General features: G+C 37.0%; 1 protein-coding gene across 1 annotated transcript; it reads left to right on the top strand.

Moving 5' to 3' along the window:
• The first annotated feature begins 944 nt into the window (after positions 1–944).
• Positions 945–27,339, top strand: LOC123671266 (cilia- and flagella-associated protein 43). Its single transcript, XM_045605014.1, has 20 exons — positions 945–1,031; positions 1,182–1,447; positions 4,917–5,079; positions 5,404–5,614; positions 6,764–6,883; positions 7,068–7,346; positions 9,084–9,647; positions 11,658–11,824; positions 12,594–12,796; positions 12,980–13,487; positions 15,029–15,254; positions 15,518–15,742; positions 16,024–16,218; positions 17,751–18,052; positions 18,619–18,813; positions 19,882–20,113; positions 21,281–21,553; positions 22,897–23,040; positions 25,134–25,402; positions 27,132–27,339. Exons 1-20 carry the CDS (start codon positions 1,003–1,005, stop codon positions 27,268–27,270), a joined length of 4,710 nt encoding a protein of 1,569 aa, XP_045460970.1. The 5' UTR covers positions 945–1,002; the 3' UTR covers positions 27,271–27,339.
• Positions 27,340–27,787: the final 448 nt, after the last annotated feature.

Raw genomic sequence — 27,787 nt, 5'->3', positions numbered from 1 at the left:
CAAGAACATCTTCTTCCTTGGTACATAAATAACTATTTATTCACTTACAAAATCCCAACTCAGTGAGATCTGCTATCAATGAAATTTTAGATTCTTTTCAATATTATGTGTTTGAATTTTCCATGGTTTTGATGACACGAAATTTCCATGGAGATGGAGCTCAACATTGTTATGCTTAGTTAACAGGCAAAATCTTATTCCGATCGGATTTGTTGTTAGGAAAATTTGGAATTTTTTTTTCCATTACTCTTCTTGAATTTTCTATAGTTCTGATAGGAAATGTTTCAAATTTAAATGGCAGTATTGGTAGGTACAAGCCTACAAGAGGATGAAGAATTAAATCATTTTCTTTGTTACCTAGATTTTCAATGGGTTTCATAAAACTTTGATTTACCGATAAACTCATTGATTGGAGTTTTAAATCTATGAAAGTGCCAAAAATGAACTGAAATTGAACCCAGAAATGATTTCATCGAGCAAATCACCACGATAAATGTTTTATGAAAACCACCATTAGTCTGTTTTTCTTGAATAGTTATTTTTAATAGATGAACAAGAGCATAAAATCCTATCCTATCTGAATTGAAACCAATTTTCATCAACATCAGATGAAGCTGTTAGAGAGATGGTTGAACACACAGACCGACAGAAATATGGCAAGGCAGACACGAACCAAAGTTATTGTATTTGCCTTCTTTCAATCTAAAAGTGATCATGATTATTATATGTTTACCTTCGATATAGCTCGGAATCACAGTATACGCAAGTATTTTTCATTCACTCCGTTCGAAATTTGGAGAGATTTGGAATTCTTACGCAACATTCGAAAATTCACTTATACCTAAAAATCAGAAAAAATGTGTACATTCTGAAATCTATGAATACAGTCATAGCATCGTATCATAATTCCTTTCTTATTTGATCGATATAAAGTATTGTAGACCTAGCAACCCAGATTGACAATCTTGGCATTTATTGAACACAAATATATGGTTATTCAGAATGGACGATGGAAGTTCAAATCCGACAGAGTAAGTTTTTAATATTTCCTCTTTTTTTTAGGGAAAAACTGCTTGTATTGGAAAATCTGTTCACAAAACTCAATAATGTTACATAATATGTAAACCAAATGAAAATATTTCCATTTTTGTTGCTTCCTTCAACTCAAAAAATATTTTCAGATGGTGTCTTATGGGGAGACTTTCAACCATGCAGTTTCTTGGAAAAGAAGTGGTTTTCTATGGAGCTGGCTGCCATCTGTACTTCATCAATATGGTTACCCAAGAAAATTCCTTTTACAAAGCTAACAACGCACGTTGTGGTGATGGCATAAGATATTATGTAGGACATAGAACACTGAATTTCTTCTGTTTTGCCGAAAATTGTGGAAACCCTAGCATATTCGTGATGAGCTATCCCAAGTTTGAGATCATATCAATCTTAGAAGGTAAGTAAAGGTTAGTGGCGTGCTATTATACTGAGTGAAACTGAAAATTCCCCTTGAAAAATAAATAGAACTTTCCTAATATCTCTTCTCCCAAATGTCGTTCGTTGCAGAGGTACAGAGTGTTGAATATGAAAATTCAAAAGACATTCATAAATTCTTCAGTTTTCAACATTTTCCAAATTTAGCAAATTTTCAATTTACCAAATCTCGTACAAATATCTCAAGCCGTTCTGAAAATATCGGGAATTTGTTATTTATTTGGAATACACTCAACGCCCTGTATCTTGGAAACGAAGCATTTCCGCATATGATTATAATAATCTTCATTCTGTTAATCAACTTAAATGAGACCTTTCCTACCCCAAATAACTCGGGGAACAATATCCAAAATTTTTTCGCAATGTTTATGAAACACCGTATATATATAGGGTGTTTTTTTCGGGGTATATAACTTTAAGTTGGCATTACTGTTCAAGATGGCGACCGATTTAACAGCTGTCAAGTGATTTATTCTCAGTTTGGTTTGGCAATTCATCATGAATAGACTCACGCCTGAACAACGCTTGCAAATAGTGAAATTTCATTTCAAAAATAATGGTTCTGTGCGGAATACGTATCGCGCACTACGTCCATTTTGTCGTCGACAAAATCGTCCATCAGAGCAATTGATTCGATTAACCATGGAACGTTTTCGCACCACGTTTACTCTTATTGATAACTCGCATCCCCAGAGACGCCGTACGGTGCGTACAGAAGAAGCTATTGCTGCTGTAGAGCCAGGGCCCCCGCAAGGGTCATCAACGCCCGCGTGCCGAACATATTTTGGCGCCCCTTAAAGGGGGGAGGTGGAGAAAAGCGCTGCTGGGTAATCAGCAAATTTTTTTTTAGGTTTTGTTGAGAATTTAGTGTAGAATGGTTAAAAATCTATCAGCAACTATCATTGCCTTAAGAACCTTATGCTGTCAGTTGTTACATAATACTTTTTTAAATTTTTCATTATTTCATTTTAGCATTCGCCTAAAAGCGCATTATGTTCTGATTTTGTTATGAAACTATAGATGTTTCAAAACTCAAGATTTATTCTTCTATAAATTATTCATAAACGCATAAACATTGCTCTTTCTCACGAGCAGCCACTAGTTTTCCAGCTGCAGCAAGTTTTTCCTCGAAAACATTATCATCTATATAATTTTTGAAATTATCAACTTCTTCAAATAGTTTTGGCACACTCTAATGTCAATTGCTACACTTTGCATCATTTTGCTTGAAATATTAATCTGGAATGAAGCATCATACCAAATTATTATACTATCTACAAATAAATTTGAAAGATTGAATATCAAATCAATTCAAAAGATTGAATATTTAATAAAAGAGAACTTGCTTTATGTCTAGTTTCCATGTTGAAAGTATCATTTTCTGCTATTTCTAAAAGGCTATCACATATTTGAATAAAATGAAACTTTAACATCAATTCTACTTGACCATTTAGTATCACTTAGGGGTTTTAGATGTAACTGAGGATCATGCTTTTTTAAAACATTCCAATCTTTTTGTGGATGAAGAGAAAAATATATAAAGTTCTTGTACCATATTAAAAAAGTCCAATGTTTCATTTGAAACCTTAGCAGCATCATTTTCAGTTGAATTTAAGCTGTGTGCAGCACATGGCGCAAAAAATGCCCTAGGATTAGCATCGAGTATGCGTTTTTGTAAACCAATATGTTTGTTTTATTATTATTATTATTATATTCGCGCATATTTGCCTCATTATCAGACTCTTGACCTCCCTGATTTTAATATCTAAATTTGATTTCTTTTTGTATCTGGTAGCCTAAATAATGGGTCATTTGTTTGTGAGTTTTGCACTCGACTAATGTGCTCTCTCATCACAGGATCAAAAGACGAAATCATCTCAGACAGTTTTAAGAAAGTTCCCATTATCATATTCAAAAAGTATTTCAGAAAAACCTTGGAAAGGTACTTACCATTTCATAAAATTTAATTCGATCACAACAAAAAACGGTTAAACAAAACACAATTATACACGAAATACAAATTTTTTCAATGTTTAATTAGGTATTAAAGTATTTGAATTCTTGACTCTTAAACTTGGCGAAATAAAATATACATTATTTGGATTACCCGCCTCTCGCTGTTATAGCGCAGGCAGATTTTGGTAGTTTCAGAAATTCTCCGTAACTTGTAGTATTTTTCCTACAGATGGTGAAGAAAGTGAGTTTCAGTAATTCCTCTAGCTAAAGGCTATTTCATACCGATTTGGACGTTCGGAAACTTGCATAAATTGCAAGAAAGAAGTTGGAAAAAAAAATTGTTTAAAAATTTGAAAGAATCTTTTTCAAAAACCTCAGTTCTTTCGGTTCTTCATTCGATCTATAAGTGGTTTTGGCGCCCCTTTAGAGTGGCGCCCGCGTGCGGTGCACGCGTTGCACGCGCGGTTGCGGGGGCCCTGTGTAGAGCGTAGCATAGAACCCGAATGAGTCTATCCGCCATCGAGCACAGGAATTGGGTCTGTGTCCATCCACTTTATGGAAGATTTTGCGGAAGGATCTTGGTTTGCGTGCTAACAAAATCCAACTCGTGCAAGAATTGAAGCCGAACGATCATTAAGTAAGGCGTAGATTCGTCGAATGGGCCCAAAATGTGATTGCCGTTGTTCCCGATTTTCATAAGCGAATTTTGTTTAGCGATGAAGCGCACTTCTAGTTGAATGGCTACGTCAACAAACAAAACTGCCGCATTTGGAGTGAAGCTAATCCTCAAGTGTATGTCGAAACACCGTTACATCCAGAAAAACTTACTGTTTGGTGGAATCATTGGTCCGTACTTCTTCAAAAACGATGATGGCCAGAACGTTACAGTCAATGGTGATCTGTATAGAGCCATGATTACTAACTTTTTCATTCCTGAATTGAACAACCATGATGTCAAGGAGCTGTGGTTACAACAAGACGGCGCAACATGTCACACAGCTCGTGCCACAATCGATTTATTGAAAGACACGTTTGGTTACCGTCTAATTTTACGTTTTGGACCTGTGAATTGGCCTCCAAGATCTTGTGATTTAACACCGCTAGACTACTTTCTGTGGGGCTATGTAAAGTCATTGGTCTATGCGGATAAGCCACAAACCCTTGACCATTTGGAAGACAACATTCGCCGTGTTATTGCTGATATACGGCCACAAATGTTGGAAAAAGTCATCGAAAATTGGACGTCCATATTGGACTACATCCGAGCTAGCCGTGGCGGTCATATGCCAGAAATCATATTTAAAATGTAATGCCACAAGATTATCTTGCGGATAAATAAAATTCATGTCAATCGAATAACCATCGTTGTTTCATTGCAATTTAAAGTTCTATAGCCCTAAAAAAACACCCTTTACATATATGATGTTTATTCGTTTTTTCAATATTGAAACTTTTTTTCTAAATTTGCTTTCTAGGGGGTTCAAAGGAGGGTTATATCGCAATGGGGTTCTCGGAGACTTCAGTTTTGGTTTCTCTGGGAAGTCTGCCCTATTTCAACATGACAGTGTGGAACTGGAGAAGAGGTGAAAAATTAGGCAGTAGCAGAAGCCACATACACCGACAAAAACAGTTGATAAGGTGAGAATTGTTACAGCTTCTTTCAGGCTATAAGCTATTTTTTCAGTCAACACAGGGTGTTTTCTAACTACAGTACGTAACTTCACAAGGTGATTCGCTAGGTCGTTTTAGAGAAAGTTCCTATGAACATTTGTGTGAAGTTGTTCCGTTTCGTTATTTCTCAAATATTCCTTTTAAATCTCGAACTGATTTGATTGAAATTAGGTAGAGTTAGTGTTTTTTCAGAATTTCATCATATTTGTACTAGAAGTTTATCACTTTCTTTAAATTAGTAGCTTGATCGATGAGTTTTTGGTTTTAATTGAAAAGCTCAGATATTTTCAGATGTAATACCGTCAATCCGGTGAGAGTTTCACAGCTGGGGATGAAGACAACGAAGCTACACATATGGGACATTCTTATGTGCGGTAAAAAATGCATAATGACCCATCACAAGGTCAAGATACCTCAAGAAAAACCAGCTCCCTTGGTGCTGACTTACTGGACCCTGGAAGGAATGCTTTACGTTTTGGACAACGATGGATCCGCATATCTGGTAAGAGGAAAATTATAATACAGAATCTATTATTTTGTAAGTGAATTGAGAAGAAACGGAACATTATTCTTGAAGGTAAAACTACGATATTAACTCGATAGTTCTATTCATTTTTCAAACGATGTTTTTATTCTCACTTCTCTGCTGTAGTTTCTCAAGTTCGGCACAATTCTATGAAGTAATGGTGCCGACAACTTCAATGCGTATCCGTTGCTTGCTTTGAGTTCTGTCAAAACTCGCATAGGACTGGAAAATATCACTCAACGCACTCTCAGACGACAACCAGTTCAACATATCCACTTTAAGTGCCTGGTCACTTTGAGGTCGGCAACCTGGACCAGAGCTTTTCTTTGGTTTTCCACCTAGTCATCTCTGGATGGCCATTAAGAAATGGGATGGCCAATGATTAGTTGACAAATGCATGTCAAGATATTCCTGTACCAATCGACGAGCTGGATCAAAAAATCCTTTCACCCAGTAAACTAGATCTGTGGAAATTGATAGGACGGGACATTGTCTTGAGAATTATCATCTGCGCAACATGTGAAAGGATCTAAACAATACCAGTCGCTTCTCTCAAGAAGCTCTTCTTCTGCGATTATGAAGCTGTCCATACGAAAAGGCAGCAGCATGGTTCTCTAAACCGAAACAATTGATGGATGTAGTACCTTGGAAGTTAGTAAGGTTATTGAAACTTTGCTGTCTTAATACTAGAGGGGGCATAATAGATGGTCAGCTCGAAGTTTTTGCGAGGTCCTGTAATTTAATCTTATATGTTGGTTGCTGTTAGGCTTTTATATCTTGGAAAAGGTTTAAGAATCTCACTGTAGGTAACCTCATACAAAGTTATTACATGTTAAGTTCTGCAGATAGTAGAGGAAAAATAATCGAATTTCATGCAAAGATACCATCGTACTGAAACCATGATTCCCAAATAATTCCGTTGAATATTTGATTCAAGAAATTGTAAGATGTTTGTTTGATCTCTTTTATTGAATCTCTTCTCTTGAACTTGATGAGGCATTTGCGAATGAGATGTAAATAAATATATGAAGAATTACAATAATGCAACTCTTCGTTTGTACGTTGACCTGAAAACTTGAAAAATTTTCATAGGACTGATGTAGATGTGAATATTTTTCATTTCAGGTAAATTCTGAGTATCTCCTAGAAAAAGTAATAACTCACAACAAATCAGGACCACTCATGCCCTCTTTTACGATGTGGAAAGGAGATTTTGCCATAGCGGGTCCTAATAATGTAATTAGGGTAAGAAAAATCCTGATATTTCTTTAAACCTACGTACATTTTAGTAAACATGTCTAATTCATAACTCAATGAATATAATAATTATTTGCCACAGAAAATCAAGTTCATTGAACTTTTCTATCTTGCACTTTCATTCAAGTCCCTATCAAATCTAATTCATAATATAATCCCTATTTATCCTTAGTTCTACAAAAGGAGCGTAAACACCTGGAACCTTTACAACAGCCTCAATCCCCCAGAAGCAATCACCAGACTGAAGTCTAACAGAAGCGACGTCCTTTTGGGATTAACGGATAGAGCATATCTGGTGAAGATAGACCCGGAGAATAAGAAGTACGATTTCATCAAGACCAACGAGACAGAGTTTCACAACATCTGCATGGTCTATCCGGTCGGGCAGTATATATGCCTCTTGTCCCAAGGGAATATGGTTAGTGTGGTCGAAATTGCCACCGGAAACGTGGTGAGTATAAGAGATGAGCGATATTTCACGAGCTGTGATTTAATCACTGATATCAGACTGTCACAGGTAGTCACGGTTCCGAAAAACGAATACAGAGCGTGACGGGATCACTGTTTGAACATTTCACAGATATTTTCAGGGCATATCAACGTCCGTTGCAATCATAAATTACGAAGCCAGCCTGCTGTTTTTATTGCTTCGGAACCTTTGTCGGCACTTACTGATGGATCACTCTAGCAACATCAGTTCCGTGCGAACAATTGTTTTCGAAAGCCGGACAAATATTAACAGAACGTCAAAGCAGACTAACTAATAAAAAAACTCAAATGATTCTCTTCCTTAATTGTAATATGTCGTTGGTGGAGAATGAATAGAAACAATTGTATTTTTCTCTCGAAAAATTTGTCAAATAAAGTTAGGAAATTCGATTATTTAGGGATTGTTTTAACTACCCATTTCTGAGTTTTTTGTTGTAAGATTTTGAATTTTTCTCTTATTTTTTTGTTACAGTATTAGCCCCTTAACTATTTTGATATATACAATTATAAAATGAGTGTATTTAGTTTGGAGGTTGATTACTCATCATTATTATTAAATAAATAAATAAACGTCTGAATATATGCATATGGCTTATTATTTATTATTCGATGTCCTTAAAATCATACCTTTTCATTTAGTGATTTCACAATTCTTTGATTATCTCAGAAATTAATAGAAAATATCAAATATATTTAAGATATTTAATTATTCAATAACTGGTTTTACGATATTTTTGTACATTTCTGATTGTTACTTTTTCTGTTTTACTCTTATTTCATTCGATGCAGTATCAGCCACTTAATATTATCAATATATACTCACATGTGAATTATTGTATGTGTAGGTATTATTTATTTTTCGATGTCCAAAATTATTCATGTCCATATTCCACAAATCTGTTACCTCTAAAGAATTAACAGAAAGACAAAAGAACTAAGGTTTGGGTGACTCATACAAATAATAATAACAAGCACGGTCCGTGCTTAGCTCTTTTATGATATCAGTGAAATTAAAGCGTGACGTGATCACTGTTTAGGTATCGGATTCGGTTAGGGTTTCTTGCCCCGATACCTAAACAGTGATCACGTCACGCTTTAATTTCACTGATATCATAAAGGAACGTTCAAGTTTCACAACGTGATCTAGAAATCACGGTGTCGTGAGTATTGTTTACGACAGATTCCAGTGGCATCTTACCTTATGGGAGAGTCAGCAGATGAGATTTGCAGGCTCTGTGGATCAGAAGCAGAAACAGCTGAACACATAATGTGCAAGTGTCCAGAGCTGGCTGCCCTAAGAATCATTCATATGGGGAAGCCGGTCCTGGATACGCATGAGGAAACGGCCGAGGCCCCAAAGGAGGTTGTCAGTTTTATTAACGTCATTGACGACCTCCTTGAATTTCCGTGAATGGGTAGGGTAGAGAACGAAAGATCTACATGGTCGCAGTTCCCGGAAGGCTTACCGATCCACAACGACCCCGGTCCAAATAATAATATAATAATATCCACTGAATGTCTTTTGTGGTTGTCTTTTGTTTCGAAGTACTTGGTAGAATATATGGGTGAATTATCATCATTACCATTTGGTCCCATTTGGCTTTCATTGTCACTGCAATCATCGCTATCTAAACCTTTTAAACGGAAAGACCTATAAACTCAGAGTTCTTTTTATAATTGCCACCCAATTGTCTTCCAGGTTAGCAGATACGACCTGATGGGAACAGCCCTCACCATCGCAGGTAACCCTGAGTTCCCCTACATCGGCATCGGCTACATCAACGGCATCCTCGAGCTCCTCTCCATCTACGACCCCTCCAAACCGGTAACCATGGCCCACTTCAACCTGACCACCAACCAGATATCGAACGTCTACTTCAGCGAGTTCGGGCGAGTGCTGGTGGCCGCTGACGTGGCCGTCGGGGAGTTCTTCGTCCTGGAAGGCATACCCGGCGGTCACATCCAGGTGAAGGCGACGGTGTCCACCAACTGCCAGGTGGCCGACTACATGCTGGTGCCGTCGACCAACTGCTACAGGCTGTTCGTAGTGCCGGTCACCTCGAACGAGTTCATCAAGGGCAACAAGGTGATACGGTACTGCATTATGGACAACCACCAGGTCAACGTGAAGGAGTATCGGTTCGCTGATACCGATAGGACCTACTCGAGGATCTTGAGCACGGCCAAGATCAACAGGGATCGGGTGTTCTACGTGATGCCGTTCGATTCCAAGGACATAGAGGAGGTGGAGACTAGACGAGGGGTGAGGCTAATTTCTTTACATTATATCGAAAGTTTTTGGCTAGATTATTCAACATAATGGACTAGTTTTCCTTTTTTTCGTTAAGGATTAATTTCAAAAATTTAAGTAAAATGAAACAGAAATGTAGAAGAATCATTGAAATATCTCTAGAAATGAAAAAGTCATGGGACTTTGAAGTTGCGCTTGGAAGAATAATTTCATAGTACGTGTAAGTGGCATGACGTCACACACTAGACGACTGGTATTCGCAGAGTGCTTACGAATTCATTGGAGTACAATCACTTGTGCCGTTCGTGTCGTGTTTTGTTCGTTACACGATGGCTGAAATAACTTACTATATACATACATATAAATTACTTTTTTCTCTTTTTACTTTTTACTCCTCACATAAATATGTTTTGCCATTGATAGACTTCAACAACCAGTACTCAACTACAAACTGTTTATGAAACGTTTTTTAAATAAATCATCGTTATAAATTGAACCATGATGAAGCAAACTCAAAAGTAGATACTTACTTGAAAAGTTTAACTCCTTTTATTTCAGCACTGACATAAAATGGATTTGAAGAAAAAAACTCCATCACTGCGAATATATCTATTTTAGGCAAATTGTCACTTTGTCCTTTCACGAAGCCTTCTTCCATTATGGTGACATAAAAACAAAACTCGAGTTAAAACTACACTGTACAACTACAAATGGCGCGAGAGCCTTGGCGCGGCTAAGTATTTAAACGTAATTTATGGTGTAGCGATCACAGGCAAGTGCCGTGACGTCACAGACCAAAGACGTTCCGCGCTAAAATACGTAAATTTGAATAATCTATTTCTCAGTCATTTATTGATGGATTTTCAAAATTTTTTCACTGATTTATCAGTTTTGCTCTATATTTTAATTCTATCGTGTCAAATGTAGTATTATCAACATTACTAAACTAGTCAATTGGCTAACCGTTTCAAAAGGAATAACATAAAACCAATTCACAAACCAGTACCGATTATAGAGAATATTCTGAAAAATTTCAATTCCGTCAAAAATTTCCGACAATGACAGTGCGGACATCGTTAATATCCAATAACCTTTCTATCCACCCACTGAGAATGTTTTTGAAACATTCAATATGTATCAAAGGTCAACTTTCTGGGAGCAGTGTGGCTGCTTTGAGTCTCATCAAACTATCTTCACGTCTGAGTTATTTTTTCCAGCTGTAACACTCTCTGTTTCGGAAGTAAAAAGACTCAGAATCATGTTTTTAGGAAATTTGTCCCTATTTTCATTAGTACTTTGTATACCATCAGTCTGTTAAACCTACTCTGGAACACCATGTATGAAGCATTCGGAAATGATTCAGATAAATTTGTAAATGAACGGATAGCACAGATTCTTGTAAGCATCTTTCCATGGATTTCAGACTGATATCTGAAAGACGTAAGGTCATAATGAATAATGATGTATAAAAAAATTCAAGTATAATATGCTTGTAACTTGGTTGAGCCATCGGTGCAAATATCTTCTGTACCGCATGGGTAAGTCAGCAGATGGGATCTGCAGACTCTGTGGAAAGGAGGTAGAAATATCCGAACACAGAGTGTGCAAATGTCCGGAGCTGACTGACCTAAGAACTACTCACATGGAAAAGTCAGTTCTGGATATTCACGAAGTAATAGCCATGGCTCCTAAAGATTCTCGGTTTCGTTAACAGCATCGTTAACCCCCCCTCTGGGTTTGTATGGATAGGTAGGGTTGAGAAAAAAAAGATCAACTTGGTCACAATTCCCGGCAGGCTAACAGAGCCGTAACGACCCAGATTCAGTGAAATAATCATAATAAAATAGGCTTCAACCAGAAATTTCAATGGGACAGAAATACAGCTCACATCCCTAAAGATCGTAAAGACTAGTGCATAGGGTTTTTGATGGAAATTATAAATTCATCTTTCATCATTTCTCATCAACACATCGTAAGCACTTTTCGTCAAGAACTATTTTGTAATTCAATGTTGAATTACAGGACAACATGATACGAGTACTCAATACTTTCGAAACAGGACACCAAGTGTGGCGCAATGGCTTTTATATTGACAAATATCACGCTGTGACCTGGTCATACGACGGCTTCATCATTGCAAGAACTGCTGACATGGATCGGGTTATAGGACATGCCTTACCTCATCACAGGTAAGACACTACTGCTATAACAAGAAAGTAATGGGAACTGATAAATGAAATAACATAACTGAATTAATTATAGTAATGTGGCTCGTGGCTCGTCTCGAGAATTAGTATTCGATTCTCGGTATATGTTCTCGAGAACCAGATAAAAGTTCTCGAAGACTCTCGAAGACAATTTTTACTTATTTAATACCTCAACTCCTGAAAATGGATGGTTCTCAGCTTATTAAAGTTCATTTAGATAAGAATAAACAAACCAACATAGAACACAAAGTTGATACTTTCTCCTCCATCTATAAGAAGTTGACTGGAAGACAAGTAATCTTCCAATTCCCAGAGGCATATTTGTAAAATATGTAATAAACAATTTCAAAAAATTCATTTCAAACATTTCAGACTAATAAACTGAATTGTTAAATGATTTCAGCATTTTCGGTAATGGACGAGTGGCAACATGCTTCATTCCTAAGCAATCGTTTCAAATGATACATTTGATTTGTGCGATTATTGCTGTCAAACATCCACTTATAGTTTACATTCACCTTTGCTAAATTCAATTCTTACACGTTTCACCATATCTCAGTCATATTCGCTCTTTTCGTTCGATAAATCCGTCCATTGTCGAAATCGCAGAACCATTTTAAGATGAACAGTCACATCAAAACAATTAACAGATGATTATCCAACTTTTCAAATATGTAATCAATCCCTGGTACTCTTTTGACCGAATGTAATTCTGATTATAGAGTGTAAAACTGTAAGCGATCATTTTCAGGAGAAAGGGTGGAGTTAAGAAGGCTTATATAGATCCCTTGGGAAAATACATTGTGAGTTTGGGAAACGACAATATTGTTGCATGTACGAATCTTGTTGACAATGAGCCTGATTATGAAATGCAAGAAAATCTCATCAAATTGCTGAATTCCAACAGATACTCCATCTTGTTCCAGAGGAAAACCATAGGTTTTGATCCAGGACGTGAGTATTTGATCAGCTAAATGGAAATTTTCATTTCAATCGGAATTATCTAGAGAACAACATTTCGAACGGCCATTATGTTTGAGCAACGAGCTCTCAAAAATGTCATGGTCGATATTTGAAGAACTACAATAAGCACATACTGAAAGGTAGGTTTTGGAAATATTTTACGCTATGTTGCAGCCACAATGAGGGACTACACCTGGCTAGAAGTGGACAAGATGAGGAGGATTGACCGGGAAAGAAAGATACACGAGGAGGAGAAGGCATCTATCTACGCCGAGTTCAACGAGATCAAAGTGGCCCTAAAGGCTCTGCTCAACCAAAACCTAGAAGGACCAGAGAACGAGAGGCTGGACCTGGTGGAGTTCAACCTGGACACCAAGTATTTTGACGAGATCAAAGAGAAGAACAGGGTAGAATGCAAAGATACCGAGCAGTACATCAAGAAGTACGTAGCAGCGATATACAGCGTGTGCGACAGAATAAAGAAGCTGTTCTACAACACGATGGCGGTGCAGAAGAGGAAGATCGTGGGGTTGAGCACAGCGATCAACGTGGAGAGCTACTCGTTGCTGCCACCAGACGGTAGAAAGATGGAAGAGCTCAATTGGGTGTTGGAGCAGCTCAAACTGGAGAGGTTCGTGAACGAGAACGACCAGTTTGCACCATGGAAACCCATGGTTGAGGCGTGAGTAGAAAAGAATATATTTATGTCAAAACATTTTTCGTATGACTCACCACATAGGTATAAGGGCAATATAGCATAGATTACTATTGAGGGGTTACCTTACATTGCGACCTCTACCACCTCTACCACTACTGCCTACAGCTCGCCCTGGCATGGCTTCAGGAAGTTTGCATCCTCACTCCTAAAATAAATTTTTGATGTTTGTTTGCAATGGCTAGGTATTCTGTAACCAAATGATTAGCTGTTACTTCTTCCTCACCATAGAATGTGCAATCTCCAGTTTCATTTGAACCCTTTTCTCATGAGGGGCTTCCTAAGGCTGCAGTCCCTATAAGGAAGCCAGTAAGGTGTGTAGTATGTTCTTACTCTGATATCCAAATACCCCTGGGAACAATATTAATGTTCCAAAGGAACTTTACGAAGTGATCAATCCCTGAAAGAATCCTCCTTCTCTTGACATAAGTTCATTTTTCTATACAACAGAAAGGTTTCGGGCCAGTAAAAGGCATTCTTGCTCGTTTTCTGGCAAGTGTGTTGTTCTCCTCGTATTCTGAGTTGATTCCCAGTTACCAGGAACCCAAATTTAAAAGACCTCATTATTCTCAAATTATCCATAAATTATCCAATGTCAACTTCAAATCGATGACAGGTCAGCTGAATCCTTTAATAGCAATAAGATGCATCTTAAATAGCAGCTTGACTATCATTCATTTCGACGCATCTTTCGATTGTATTTCTGCCTAAACGACTCTTAAATAAGAGCCTAACTATGGGGAGTTCTTGATGTCTTGCCCAGATATTATAGATATTTCTTTCGAAAGTTTGGGTAGTCCCTTCTATTTTCCAGTCTTTATTCCAACTTGGCATCAAGATCATAATAATGTCCTTTTTGGACCTTATTTTTCTCAAAACTTCGTCACTAAGAAGATTCGCTGATGAAGTGTAGGTAATAGTAATTTATGCAACAAGTGCAAAAAGTGAATGTTTATTGCACTCGACGTGAAATTGTCCGACGAGGCCGTTAGGCCGAGTTGGACAACACGTCGAGTGCAATAAACAATTTTTGCACGAGTTGCATACAACATTTTTTCTACGTTCATGCAAAAAGCAAAAAATGATTTATTGAGGTGCGGCACTAGGTGTAGGAAAATGAAAAACGCAACTTGAATACTTTATTATTAATATCGATTTGCATTGAAACAGGAACTAATACTTTACGAACAATTTAACTCAAACTTTATTTTTACCCTCAATGTTGAAAGTGAATGAACAATTGGTGCAATTTTCAATATGAATATTTCGTAGTAGAATGACAGATAAGTGCAATAAAAACTTTATTGCACTAGTGCAATAAAGAACTTCTTTTTCCACTAAATATAGTTCAATAAAGTTTTGCTTTTTGCATGAATGTAGAAAAATAATATAGTAGGTCAACTATTCAAATTCGATTTGAACGTAGATACACACCAGCAATCAAGAATTAGCGATATAATGTTGTGTTTGACACATTTTCATATACCAAACTTTCTTGTTTATTCTAGTGATCGAAATAATTTGTTGAGTCAACCTCCCCAAGTGCCAGTGGTCAAAAAAAAGCAGATTGAGGATTTGGAGGAAGAGTCAGAATCCATTGTTATAGATAAAGAAACGATCATAGCCATGGCTGGATCTACCGCTCACAACTTCATCGAAATTTCACCCTACAAATATGATCAATTGGAAACGCAGACGTTCTATCAACTTCAGTTACAATCGGCAATCACTTACGTAAGAAATGAAAAATTAATTCTTATTGCGAAATTTTTATGATACTTTGTTGACCATGTATGAAGTCCTAAGCTATCATGATATCGGTAGGTACTTTAACAAACAATTTATTTAAGGGGAAGCAGTAGAAGAAATACATTCAAATTGTATTTAGAATTCTTCTTAAGATACCTACTCGATATTTTCTTCATTTGTATCCTTAGAAAATAACAATGATCTCAACTGTTAACAGCAATGGGCCTAATAAACTGTTTTATTTCCAGAGTGACATCGTACGTCTGAGGGAATACTTCAATAAGGAATTCGAGAACTTAATGCAGACGAAGACTAGAGAAATGTTACAAATCAAAGAGAAAAATCAGAGGTTGCGTTACATAGTCGACGAGATCAACTATTTTTCGACGGATCAGATCTTCATCAAGATTGCGGACCCATTGTGGACAGCATATGAGAATATCGACATGATGGTCACCATCCAGGACTCTCAGGTGATGATTCATCACTCCTCCGATGCATATTGGGACCCTAATCTATTGCCTAAACCTTGTTTGACTTCTATAATGATAATAACAATAGTGATTGTGGTGTTTCATCCCGGAAACACTGCGTTCTCTGCCATATAAACCTTCATATTCGTAGCCTAGCATGATGACTTTGAATGATAAGATGAGCAGAACACGCGCTATCTCTCGGGCTAGCAAAGAGTCACCATAAGTCTATAATAGTTTAATTGAGATCGACCTATGCTATAATTTTTTTTCGGACGTAGGTTCCAATATCCCCTTACATATCTCCGAGTGAGCAAGCCATCCTGGATGCAAAAGCAGCTGAAGCAGAAAGAATACGACTCTTGCTGTTGGCTGACGACTTCAAGGAGAGAGCCCTGATGGCTATGATGAATGGAGTGTTGGAGGTTAGGTGGGAGGATGAACTGAAAAAGGATGTTCCTTTGCCCAAATGTATGGTAGGTATGTAGGATATTGTTCAAGCTGCAATTGGGGTTATTATTATTACTGAACCGGGGTCGTTTCGGCTCTGCTAGCCCTCCGGGAACTGTGACCGAATGCAATTCGGGTTAGGTTAGGTTGGGTTGACTCTTCGTGTTATGTTTAAGCCTTAGATACACATTGTTTATATACAAACATTAAATTTCTGGGACCTAGATATCTTGCGTTCTACTCGTTCGATTTTGATGAGATTTAATATGAAAGTATTCAATGATAAAGGTTTCTTTAAGATTTTCAACATTTGGAATAACCTATCAATGAATCTATGTAAATTCATTTTGACAGGGCCGTCGCTAGGGGGTAGGCAGGGTAGGCGGTCGCCTAGGGCGGAAAAATTCAAGGGCGGCATTTTAAGCTTGATCAACAAAAATCACATGTGTAGAAATTCAAAGTACCAAATGAGATTTAATTCAGTCAGCAACAACAGGAATGAATACCGACAAATTTAAATAACATCAAAAACCATAAAAGGTCCGCATTATACATTATACTGATAAATATCCAGAAGTGGCGTGATCTCCTCATAGTGCTGTTTAAGAGTTATAGACGCTAAAAAAACACATGCACTCATCAGGCTTGTCAGCGTTCTCTTTACGTTGCCGAATTTTATGGCCACTTGGGGTTCTGGATTATTTTCTTTTCAATTCCCTAATCAGAATGTTGATTCCACAGAATGGAATGCAAAATATAAGCAAACGATTTCATTTCTTAAATTCCAACTGATACTTCTCAAGAAATATAAGAAGTTTTATTATTTAATACGACATTCCATTATTTTATAATATTCTTCATTTTTTTATCAAAGTAACTAGTGTTGGGCGCATCATCCGATTGTTTTACTCGATAATCTTAAACAAACAAAAATTTTAAAGCTTTTTCTTAAATCGAAACTGAGCTAGGAACCTGAAACTGTAGGGACCACTCTAGAGGAGCAGCGGCAAATAATGGAGGGCGCCATTATCTGCATTTACTGGAAGAACGAATTGAATAATTTTTTTTTATTTGAACGAATTTCACTGATGATTTTTTTTTATCAAATTTACTAATTTTAAACATCTTTGCATCGTGAATAAATATTCATCATATCAAAGAAAAAAAAACGAAGGATCTGAAACTTGAACCTGAATTCATATATTTTATCATTTATTCATTAGAATTCAGTTGAGCACGTTTATTGTTTATTACATTCCTCTTATCCTAAATCATCTATTGAATTAAAATTTCAATCCATGAAAAATAGAACCGTAGAAACTGGACCTCGATTATCCAATATTAATTTTTAGCATTCTGCAGAGTTAGCTTCTGTTAGGGCGACAAAATGGGTCTCTGTCTAGGGCGGCAAAATGAGTCTCTGCCTAGGGCGGCAGTTTGGCTAGCGACGGCCCTGCATTTTGTGTATTTCATGGCTAACTCAAACTAGTTCGACAAGGCATTAAACAACAATAGGAGATGGATCTGAACATTCTGAACACATTTCTTCCTCTTTCAGTTAGAAAAAGAACCCGAAGAATTCAACGAAGACGACTTAAGGGCCGTGAAGGACTACGAGGAAAAAGTCAAGTTTCTGAACAGCGAGCGTGAACGTTACAAAAACATCTTGGACCAGGAGTACACGAGGATCGTATCTCAAATCAGGGAATCGGTTAAAAAGTTCGACAGCAGGGTCAACGACCTTCTGCATTTGAGGATAAAGGTGGACGAGGCTATAATACAAGAGGTGCTCATCCTTTGCAAGGAAAGAATGAAGCTGCTGGACCTGCTGGCATACGCAGACAAGGAGCTTGAACTGAAGTACGTCCAGTCTTGAGAAACAAGAAAATTGAGGGAATCATTTGCAGGCTCTTCATTCTAATTTTGTCTGCAATTTTATTTTTCAGTCATTACGTGTGTCCAACGCAAATATTCAGTTAATCATGAATAATGATTATGATCAATGATAATGAATAATGATTATGATCAATGATTATGATTATGATTGTGATCAATGATTATGATCAATGATTATGATTGATGATTATGATTATTGATTATGATTAATTATTATGATTCATGATCAATGATTATGGTTGATTCTTAGGATAAATGATTATGATTAATGATTTCCCCAAACACCGAAAGGTATAGTTGAGATTTTAAAAAAATTTAATTTGAATTGATATTTAGATTACATACGAGTACATTAAGGATTTCCATTAATAATTATAAATAGTAATTATAATTAATAATTTTGATAAAGAATTATGATAAATGGTTATGATGAATGATTATGAGTGATGTTCTGCATTCAGATAGGGAAATTTTCCCGAATATAGGAAGTATCTTCTTTTAAATGGTCATAAAATTGTATATTTTTCTAGAAAAACAATGGTTGGAAACGAAGAACTGATCCACAGTGTGGAGCACCTCATCAATTCGCTTCAAGATTCTGTCATGGATTGTCGCAACCAGATAGATGCTGTCCAGAACAGAGAGAAATTTTTGGACAAGAATCTAAAAAAGGATATGGCCGAGTTTAACCAAGTCATTCAAGAAGCGTCTGTTAAACTATTGAAGTGAGTTTTTTTAAGTTCAAGTTTTCATTAATTTCAGGAAATTCTTTCTTTAATATATCCATATATGTTCATCACATAATTTGTACAAGCTACTAGCTTCTGAGAGTTCTTACACAGTCGTAGGAGAATCGATGTCCAGTGTCAATGTGTGAGTTTTGAATACGGCACTTACCTCTGAAAAGTGCTTCACCTCTTGTGTGTTCTATATATGGGTTTTCTTAAGTAAATTGTTATTTACTAATGACAACTTTATAATGCTGTAAGATTTCTGGTTAGATTGTTCAACAGAGTTGGCCTTATATTCACCTGCAATTGTGGTAGACATCTTCAGCAGTAGATTGGTCGCAGACAGAGCTGTAAAAATAATAACCAAAAAGAAAAGCTTGCTTATTCTTCGTACTTCTGGTGACTAAGAACTTCTTGAAAGGCATAGTAGCAACTTGTAAACCAACGCAAAAGCTGAGGACACTTTTAAGTAGTGCAAAGAATAAAATTGATCTGCTTTCGGAGTGTATTTGTAGGTTACATTGCGACTATAGTCATATCATAACCAGAATGACTGAAATTGCTTTAATTGAGGTATAGATATGTTATGTTAGAAGACATTAATTCTCTCGAAGAATAAAGAACCCGAGAATGAATATAAAAACCAAAATATAAAAGCAAGCTAACTGAGCTGAGAGAGCACCAATCATTCATATTATCTAACCTTAAACCTAACCCTTAATTGCATTCTAACTGAATCAACAAAAAATCGAGGTAATAAACCTAAACACCACCAAATGGAGAGTAAATCACCACCATTATCAGTCTACAGCATTCTAGATTCAAGTAACAATATACTCCTTAGAAATAGATGCCTACCGCAGTGTGTTGTAACAAATAGAAGGGCTGAAAGCTCACAGTTTCTTAATTCTCTTGGATAATGACTTTATAAGGAATTGATCTCTGCTATTATTTTGATTAGCAAATAATACGAATTTATTTTATCTCATTTATTGGCTCTCGTAGTAGAGGCTTTTCAAAATTGGATACTAGAAAACACGTTCAAACCCATCTTCATTTCAGGCGACGACCAAAGGTGAATTATAAAAACCTAAATTCACATACAACGCTCCAAGCCTTGGCCAGAGCAGTCATAACTAAAGTAAGACCACCAACCCTCTTAGATGAGTGCATCGAATACCTCAACGCTCTTGATCATCTGGACAACTACGTCGGAGTGCCACCGACTGTAGATGAAGAGGCATATGCAGTGATTTGCAAGCATAGGAGATTAAGGATAGAGCACGAGATCAAGGTCAGTCAAAAATCATGAGCTCTTCGTATTGAATCCAACAAATTATTCGTGGTACTTCCATCCACACAATTTTACGAGCTTAATTCCTTTCAAATAACTCCAACAAGATGAACTTAATCAGAATAATCATTCTCTCGATGACTGAAATGGAAGCTAAGGATATTCGTATAATGCAGTCAGAAGAAGATGCATATGCCATAAGTGTCGAGATAGCTTTAGCAGGAATAAATAATTTCGAAAAGATGGCCATTGCTGGAAAAGAACTAGAAATATCTAATAGTTCTTCTCAATGTATTTGGTGGATCTAGGCGGAATGTTTATTTTCATTTCCAGAAGATTGCTAGTGGTATAGTATATCAAAAGTCACTTGGAGGAAGCTGAATATTTCGATCATACAAGGGTTGTCCAAGTTTCCAAAAATTCCTTCGGGGCCAGTGAATTTACTGACTAACAATACTTTCAAATAAACCCCGTTATTTAACGGATCGCGGTATCCACTTCAAAGGAACATCTATGGCCAAGCGTATTTATGGACTAGTTCAAGTGACTTTGGATATACTATAACACTTCTCTACTTCTATATTCCTTCCATTCTTTCACTAATGGTTATTATTTTCCTTTACGCTCTAAGTTGGCGTGACAACATCACTGTATTCTTTGAGATCGAAAGTTGGAGGTCTTCCAAAACCCTGAAATATTCAACATCCTAATAGCTGGTATTGGTGGAAGATTTCTGGTAAAGTTGTTTATAGTGGGACGGATGTTGACAATCTGAAAGACCTGGTGGTATTTTACTTACGTGAAATACCCTGCTCATAACATATTCACTTCTTTTATATTTTTGATGTTACATCTACATAAAACTATATAAACATAAAAGTATATATTTTTATCAGTCTTGGCCTATGCACCTGCGCTACTGAGGGTCAACTAGAACTGAGTATTGGTCATGTCCTGGTTTTAATCCTTGAAATTTTCATGGGAACCTTTGATATCATGAGTACACCGGTTGAAAGTTTTCGATATAATGTATAAAACACCTTGTATCTCTTACACAAATAGGCATAGGACAATTTCCTACACTGATTTAGGTTATCCCAATTGTCTTCTGAAGCATGTAGCATCCTGTATAATGTTTATTCTGACTGTTTATTAAACCGATTTCAGCTTAAAAGCGCTACCGTGTCTCTGGCAGAAGCGGAAGCAACCGTAGCAATACTCCAGAAGAGGCTGTATCAGAAGAAAGACGTCAACGTTAGATCTATGGCAGATTTGGCGCAGGTGCGAACAGATCGTCTACAACGAATGAGAAACGTGCAGATGCAGATTGTTCTAAAGCAGGGGTACGTCGAGGTTCCTATGCACGGAAATATCAGCGACTTTCAAGATGCCATTCTGATATCACGTAAAGAAGTGGAGGACATTAACGCTCTGATTCTTGTAGGTATTGATATTGACGCAAGAAAAATTCAAATTCAGGGTCCTTTTGAAATGTAAGCGGTTTCCTCGAAGCTTAGACCAACCACTCTATCCACCTCCAAAAATTTAACAGTATTTTTCGAATTATATGGATATATCGGATGTTTTTTTTCGAGGTATATAACTTTAAGTTGGCATTGCTGTTCGAGATAGCAACCAATTCAACAGCTGTCAAGTGATTTTTTTTCAGTTTGGTTTGGCAATTCATCATGAATAGACTCACGCCTGTACAACGCTTGCAAAGAGTGCAATTATTTCGAAAATAATGGTTCTGTGCGGAATACGTATCGCGCACTACGTCCATTTTATTTTGTTTAGCGATGAAGCGCACTTCTGGTTGAATGGCTACGTCAACAAACAAAACTGCCGCATTTGGAGTAAAGCTAATCTTCAAGTGTATGTCGAAACACCGTTACATCCAGAAAAACTGACTGTTTGGTGCGCTTTATGGGCTGGTGGAATCATTGGTCCGTACTTCTTCAAAAACGATGATGGCCAGAACGTTACAATCGATGGTGATCGGTATAGAGCCATGATTACTAACTTTTTCATTCCTGAATTGAACAACCATGATGTCCAGGAGCTGTGGTTCCAACAAAACGGCCCAACATGTCACACAGCTCGTGCCACAATCGATTTATTGAAAGACACGTTTGGTGACCGCCTAATTTCACGTTTTGGACCTGTGAATTGGCCTCCAAGATCTTGTGATTTAGCACCGCTAGACCACTTCTATGGGGCTATGTAGAGTCATTGGTCTATGCGGATAAGCCACAAACCCTTGACCATTTGGAAGACAACATTCGCCGTGTTATTGCCGATATACGGCCACAAATGTTGGAAAAAGTCATCGAAAATTGGACGTCCAGATTGGACTACATCCGAGCCAGCCGTGGCGGTCATATGCCAGAAATCATATTTGAAATGTAATGCCACAAGATTATCTTGCGGATAAATAAAATTCATGTCAATCGAATAATACATCGTTGTTTTATTGCAATTTAAAGTTCTACAGCTCTAAAAAAACACCCTTTATTACACGGGAGCTTGTTTGATCGATAAAAACATCATTAATATTTTTGTTTTGTAATAGTTTTGATAGGGTAGCTCACATAAAACAGCCAAAGCAGATATTTCCCTGTGGATGAGTCTTTTCTTTTGAAGAACCTTATTTGAGTTATAGGAGACCGATTTTCTTTCTAATGAGATTTTCAGATGAAATAACATACCGCTAATTGAATAATGAGTATTGGGATGAGCAACCCCAATATATAAATGGCTTTAAACTTTAGAGTTTTTTACAGGAAAACGGAAGGATCAAACTTAACTCAATGCGTCACACCATGACTTTCCATAGGGAGATCATGAAGATGGAATGGACTCACAGGAAACTGAGAATGCACATAGAAGATCTTCAAGAGGAGTTGAACGATATCAATCACTTGAAGGTAAGAAAAAATGCAGAATTATTTTTGCGCTCTTGTTCTGAAATACAGAGCAATATGCTTTCGCTCAAGTGTCCGTAACTACAGAAAACAGTTTAATTAAAACAGCAAGCATTGATGAAAGATTCCCAATCAAATTCAGAAATCTAATCCGGAAATGACTTTGAAAAGAAGAGAAATCTTTAGGGTTACATTGAGGTCTACTTCCAGCTCATTAGCGAAATCCTTCAAATGGATTTTGAATTATCTTTGAGGTCGAATTCCTAAGAATCATATCAACGGATAATAAGAAAGAAGTTTTCTCGAAGACTCAAGGTCTCATAAAATAAATCAGGTAACAAGTTTTTGAATTCACCAAAAGAATTGCTAGTAAATTACAAAATGCACGTTCATTAAGATAAGTGCAGTCGCACACCGGAGCAATACGTTAGTACCAACAGGCAATATTATTGACAGTAAAATTATATAATGTTACAGCTATCGGTAACTGCGAAAGACATTGTCTAAGCGTCTTTCAGGCAGAGATACTTGCAACAGAAAGATGTGTTGAAATCAACTTGGCAAGAAACTATCAGAAATGTGATATAGCGATACATTCTGATAAGCAGGCTGCAATCAAAGCAATGATTCTAAGATGGTATTGGAGTGCCGAAGAAAACTCAATGAAATATGCAAAAATAATAATAATAATTAGAGGGGAAAAAGAGGCCAACATTAGAGGGGGAAAAAAGGCCAACACACTTGCCAGAAAAGGAGCACAAAATCCTTTCATCGGCCCGGAACCTTTCTGTGGCGTAAACAAATGTACCTACAAGAAAGAGCTTCAAGAGAAGGGAGAAACCGAAAGAATAGTACTCTGGCGGAATCTTCCTGGTTTGGATAACTCCAAAAAGTTTCTTCGAAACTTTGACTCTACGAGATCCAAGAAGTATATGGATCTTAGTAAAAATATGCTACACCTCCTCACTGGATTCCTCACAGGGCATTGTCACCTCATGAGAATGAGTCTAACAGAAAATGACGAGTGCAGATTCTGTGGGGAGGAGGAAGAAACTCCGGATCATCTGGTGAATTCCATCGCTAGCCAACGCAAAACCTGCCTTGGACACGAAACTTATAGAAGTGAGGAATTGGCCTCCTTGAACCCATCCCAGATATTTGGAGTTCATTAGAACTCTGGAACTGGAAGGCGAGCTGTAGATCACGTTTTGGAGAGAATAGCTCTGATAGGGCCACAACAGACCATTAGGTGGCAGTGAAACAGAACCTCCTTTATTAAATCTAATCTAACAGCGGAAATTGAAAATGTCTCAACAAAACCAGTAACACGTCGCTTGAGCTCAAGTGAAGGCAAAACACTAATTTGCAAATATTCACACAGTCAGTCTACTCTTAACAAGATGGTATATAAATATATGAGATCGAAAAAAAATTATTGGCAGTATTCAAATTGACATAATTATCATGAACATATATATATATTTTCATCAACAAAAATGGTGAATGCGCTTATAATATAATGATACGGTGATTCGACAACGTCAATTTCAATTCAACAAGATTAAAATCAAGATTGCAGTAATGCAAATATCAATACTTTTATACTGAGATGTTAAACTGTAAGTTGAATGTATTATGTATTCACCACTATTGAGCATTACTGTTTCTCTAATTATTATATTATCTGACTTTTAAACCGTAATATAGATTGACAGTGTACCACATTTCACAGAGCCACCACAACTCCTTATAGTACTGTGATAGTTCTTCCACATCGTTCACCAATTCTGTCACTAGCAAATTTCACAGAAAAGATATGTTTCCAAATGAAAATTATATATAGAAAATATTAAGACATCTTGATGTGCCTGAATGAGTTTCTGATTTAATGAAATTAGTTTATTTTATTATTCAAATTTTACATTTCATATAGTTAGATGATTATTTATTTCAAACATAAATATTCAAATTTATAATTCAATAATTTATTCAAGTATTTATAAAACTTTTTATTTTGGTGGATGCTCTACCCAAAATAACAAAAGAATTGATATTATTCAATTTGCGTTATTGTGCGACTTGAATTTTTTTTTCAGGTGACAAAGGAGATGCAAGTTTACCTCAAAGGCAAAGAGAAGGCCCTACCATTCGAAGTGGGACTGGAACTGTTGAAGAATTCCTACGAAATAATACTGAAGGAGAAGAAGATGGGAGTGGTGAAACTGAAGAAGCAGATCAACATTCTGAAAGAAGATAGCAAGAAGTTGGACTTGCAAATAAGCGACATCAACGTGGACGTCTGCGAATGCAAGTTGGACAAAGATTGGGAACTGGATGTGGAGGACAAGAAGCAAATAGAAGAGAGGTGAGTAGAAAATCATAAATCACGGCATCTTCTATAGTTCGCCTTGCAGTTCAGGAGTTCTTATGAACTCCAGTATCTGGGAATGCTTCGAATCCTACAGATTTCTCGTCCAGAGCATAGGCGTTGTCCTACCGAACTCGCGACCAAAAAATTCAAATCCAAAAGAGATTAATTTTTTTTTTTCATTTCACAATTTGATTTTTATAGAATATTCTTTGAATTTGGAGTATATTTCGATCGAAAGGAATTAATAGAAGATTAGGTAAAATTTACAATAGGTACCTTTGTTTGAAATTTTAAATATAAGGCGTACAACTCTACCTCCGCCGTTTTTTCCGAAATTCCAGGATTTATTGTAAAAAACGGGTTATACATTTATGATTCAAAGAATTGTCCACCACTGGCCACTACTTTCTCCAACCTTTAGGGAAGCGTGCGAATTCCGCGTTGGGCAAACTGGTCATCTTTTGAAACGATCCACGAATTGATCCAATTTTTTACTTCTTCATAAGACCGGAGGTTCTTGTCAGCCAGGCTGTGAGCCATTGATTGAAACAAGTCCGAGGGACGATGGGAGCAACGTCTGGAGAATATGGCGAGTGGGGTAGGACTTCCCATTTCAACGTTTCCAATATGTAGTGACCACTTTCGCAACACGTGGTCGAGCATTGTCATGCTGTAAAATCACTTTATCATGTCTCTCGTTGTATTGGGGCCGTTTGTCTTCCAATGCTCGGCTCAAACGCATTAATTGCGTTTGATATCGATCGCCTGTGATTGTTTCAGTCGGTTTTACCAACTCATAATACAATACGCCGAGCTGGTCCCACCAAATACTGAGCATGACCTTGGGACCGTGATTATTCGGTTTGGCCGTCGACGTAGAAGCATGGTCGGGATAACCCCATTATTTTCTGAGCTTGGGAATATCGTTATGAACCCATTATTCGTCCAAAGTCACATTGCGATGCAGAAATCCCTTCTGTCTTTGCCTTGCAAGCAGGTGTTCACTAGCAAACAAACGCCGGCACCCAAACTCCTTGTTTTTGAATCATTTCCATGACTTTCAGGCATTTTGAAATGGATTGTTGCGTCACTCCCAATGATCCTGCCAATTCTTGTTGCGTTTGACACGAGTCTTGTTCAAGTAATGCCTCCAATTCTGCATCTTCGAAAACATTCTCTCTTTCACGCTGGTCTTCTACGTTAAAATTACCGTTTTTGAAGCGTTGAAACTACTCTCGGCACGTTTTTGGAATTTGTTAACATTCGATGAATCTCAGCCGCAGATTTCTTCATATTGAAGCAGAAAATTAAAACCTCCCGCAAATGACGAGAATTTGGCTCGTAAGCTGACATGTTTAATCGAGAATAACTTTATGATGCAGACACAAATCGACTAATATTTCGACGGCGTTATGTTCACGAATAGCTTATTGTATGACGTATATAAAGGATCTATTTATTTCGATCACCACTTACCGCTACAGTCATCTATTGCAAAACGGCGGAAGCAAAGTTGTGCACCTAATAATTTCTGGAAAACATTCGAAAATTAAATTTCGTAAACCATTTCAGCCTATGATTCCAATTACTCATTTCGCTTTATTACTTATCAACATTTTAGGGCATTGAATAGGTTTCTAGTTTTATCTAAATATATTTTGTTTTGATATGAATAATTTTTTTTGTATATATTGAAGAAATTTATGTGAATGATGTTTTTTAGGTTGCAATCGTTGGCAAAAAGAAGCAGAATGATAAGGAAAATACAAGAGAATCATCAGAACATACTGCTCTTACAAACAGAATTGGAACTTCTAAGATTGAAGACTTATCCGACAATAAAATACAAGATACTCTCCTGAATTTCCACATTTATTTCAATTATTTATTCATCGATTTGTATTTTTTCAATATATGTAGTTTTTATGTTTTTTTATTTGTTTCCCTTTGCATTTTGAAAAAACCGTTTTATTGTTGAAATAATAAAACCAGAAGGATACAAAACCAAATTTAATAATATGAAAACAATCAGTTATGTCATCGCTGTGGATCCAGGCGCGGATCCAGGGGAGGGGGTACTGGGGAAACTTTCCCCCCCCCAAATGGCCCGGGCACCTCTTAAATTTTGCCGGCCCTCCTAGAATTTGACATACTAAGGCTCAAATAATTACTATTTTTCTATGAATGCAGTTCTCAAATATTTTTGCCAATGGTGTTTTCATTGGGAGCTACTCAATTTCTCATTCTCCAAAATTCCAGTATCTTTTGGCTTTTGAGTATCTTAAAGTTCCCCCCCCCCCAAAAGTGGGGCCTGGATCCGCGCCTGTGTGGATCCATGAGCACCAGCTATAATATATGATATGATTTGTTACGTCATAG

The sequence above is a fragment of the Harmonia axyridis genome, chromosome 1 (genome assembly GCF_914767665.1).
Source record: "Harmonia axyridis chromosome 1, icHarAxyr1.1, whole genome shotgun sequence".
NCBI classification, from domain to species: Eukaryota; Metazoa; Arthropoda; class Insecta; order Coleoptera; family Coccinellidae; genus Harmonia; species Harmonia axyridis.
The sequence above is the reverse complement of the archived record's forward strand: the minus strand, read 5'-3'. Positions and strand labels throughout refer to the sequence as shown.

Coding starts and splice junctions, on each gene's coding strand:
- LOC123671266 (XM_045605014.1), top strand. CDS start 1,003: ATGGACGATGGAAGTTCAAATCCGACAGA. Junction 18,053..18,618: donor GACAAGGAGCTTGAACTGAA/GTACGTCCAGTC, acceptor ATATTTTTCTAG/AAAAACAATGGTTGGAAACG. Junction 20,114..21,280: donor GGATAGAGCACGAGATCAAG/GTCAGTCAAAAA, acceptor AACCGATTTCAG/CTTAAAAGCGCTACCGTGTC.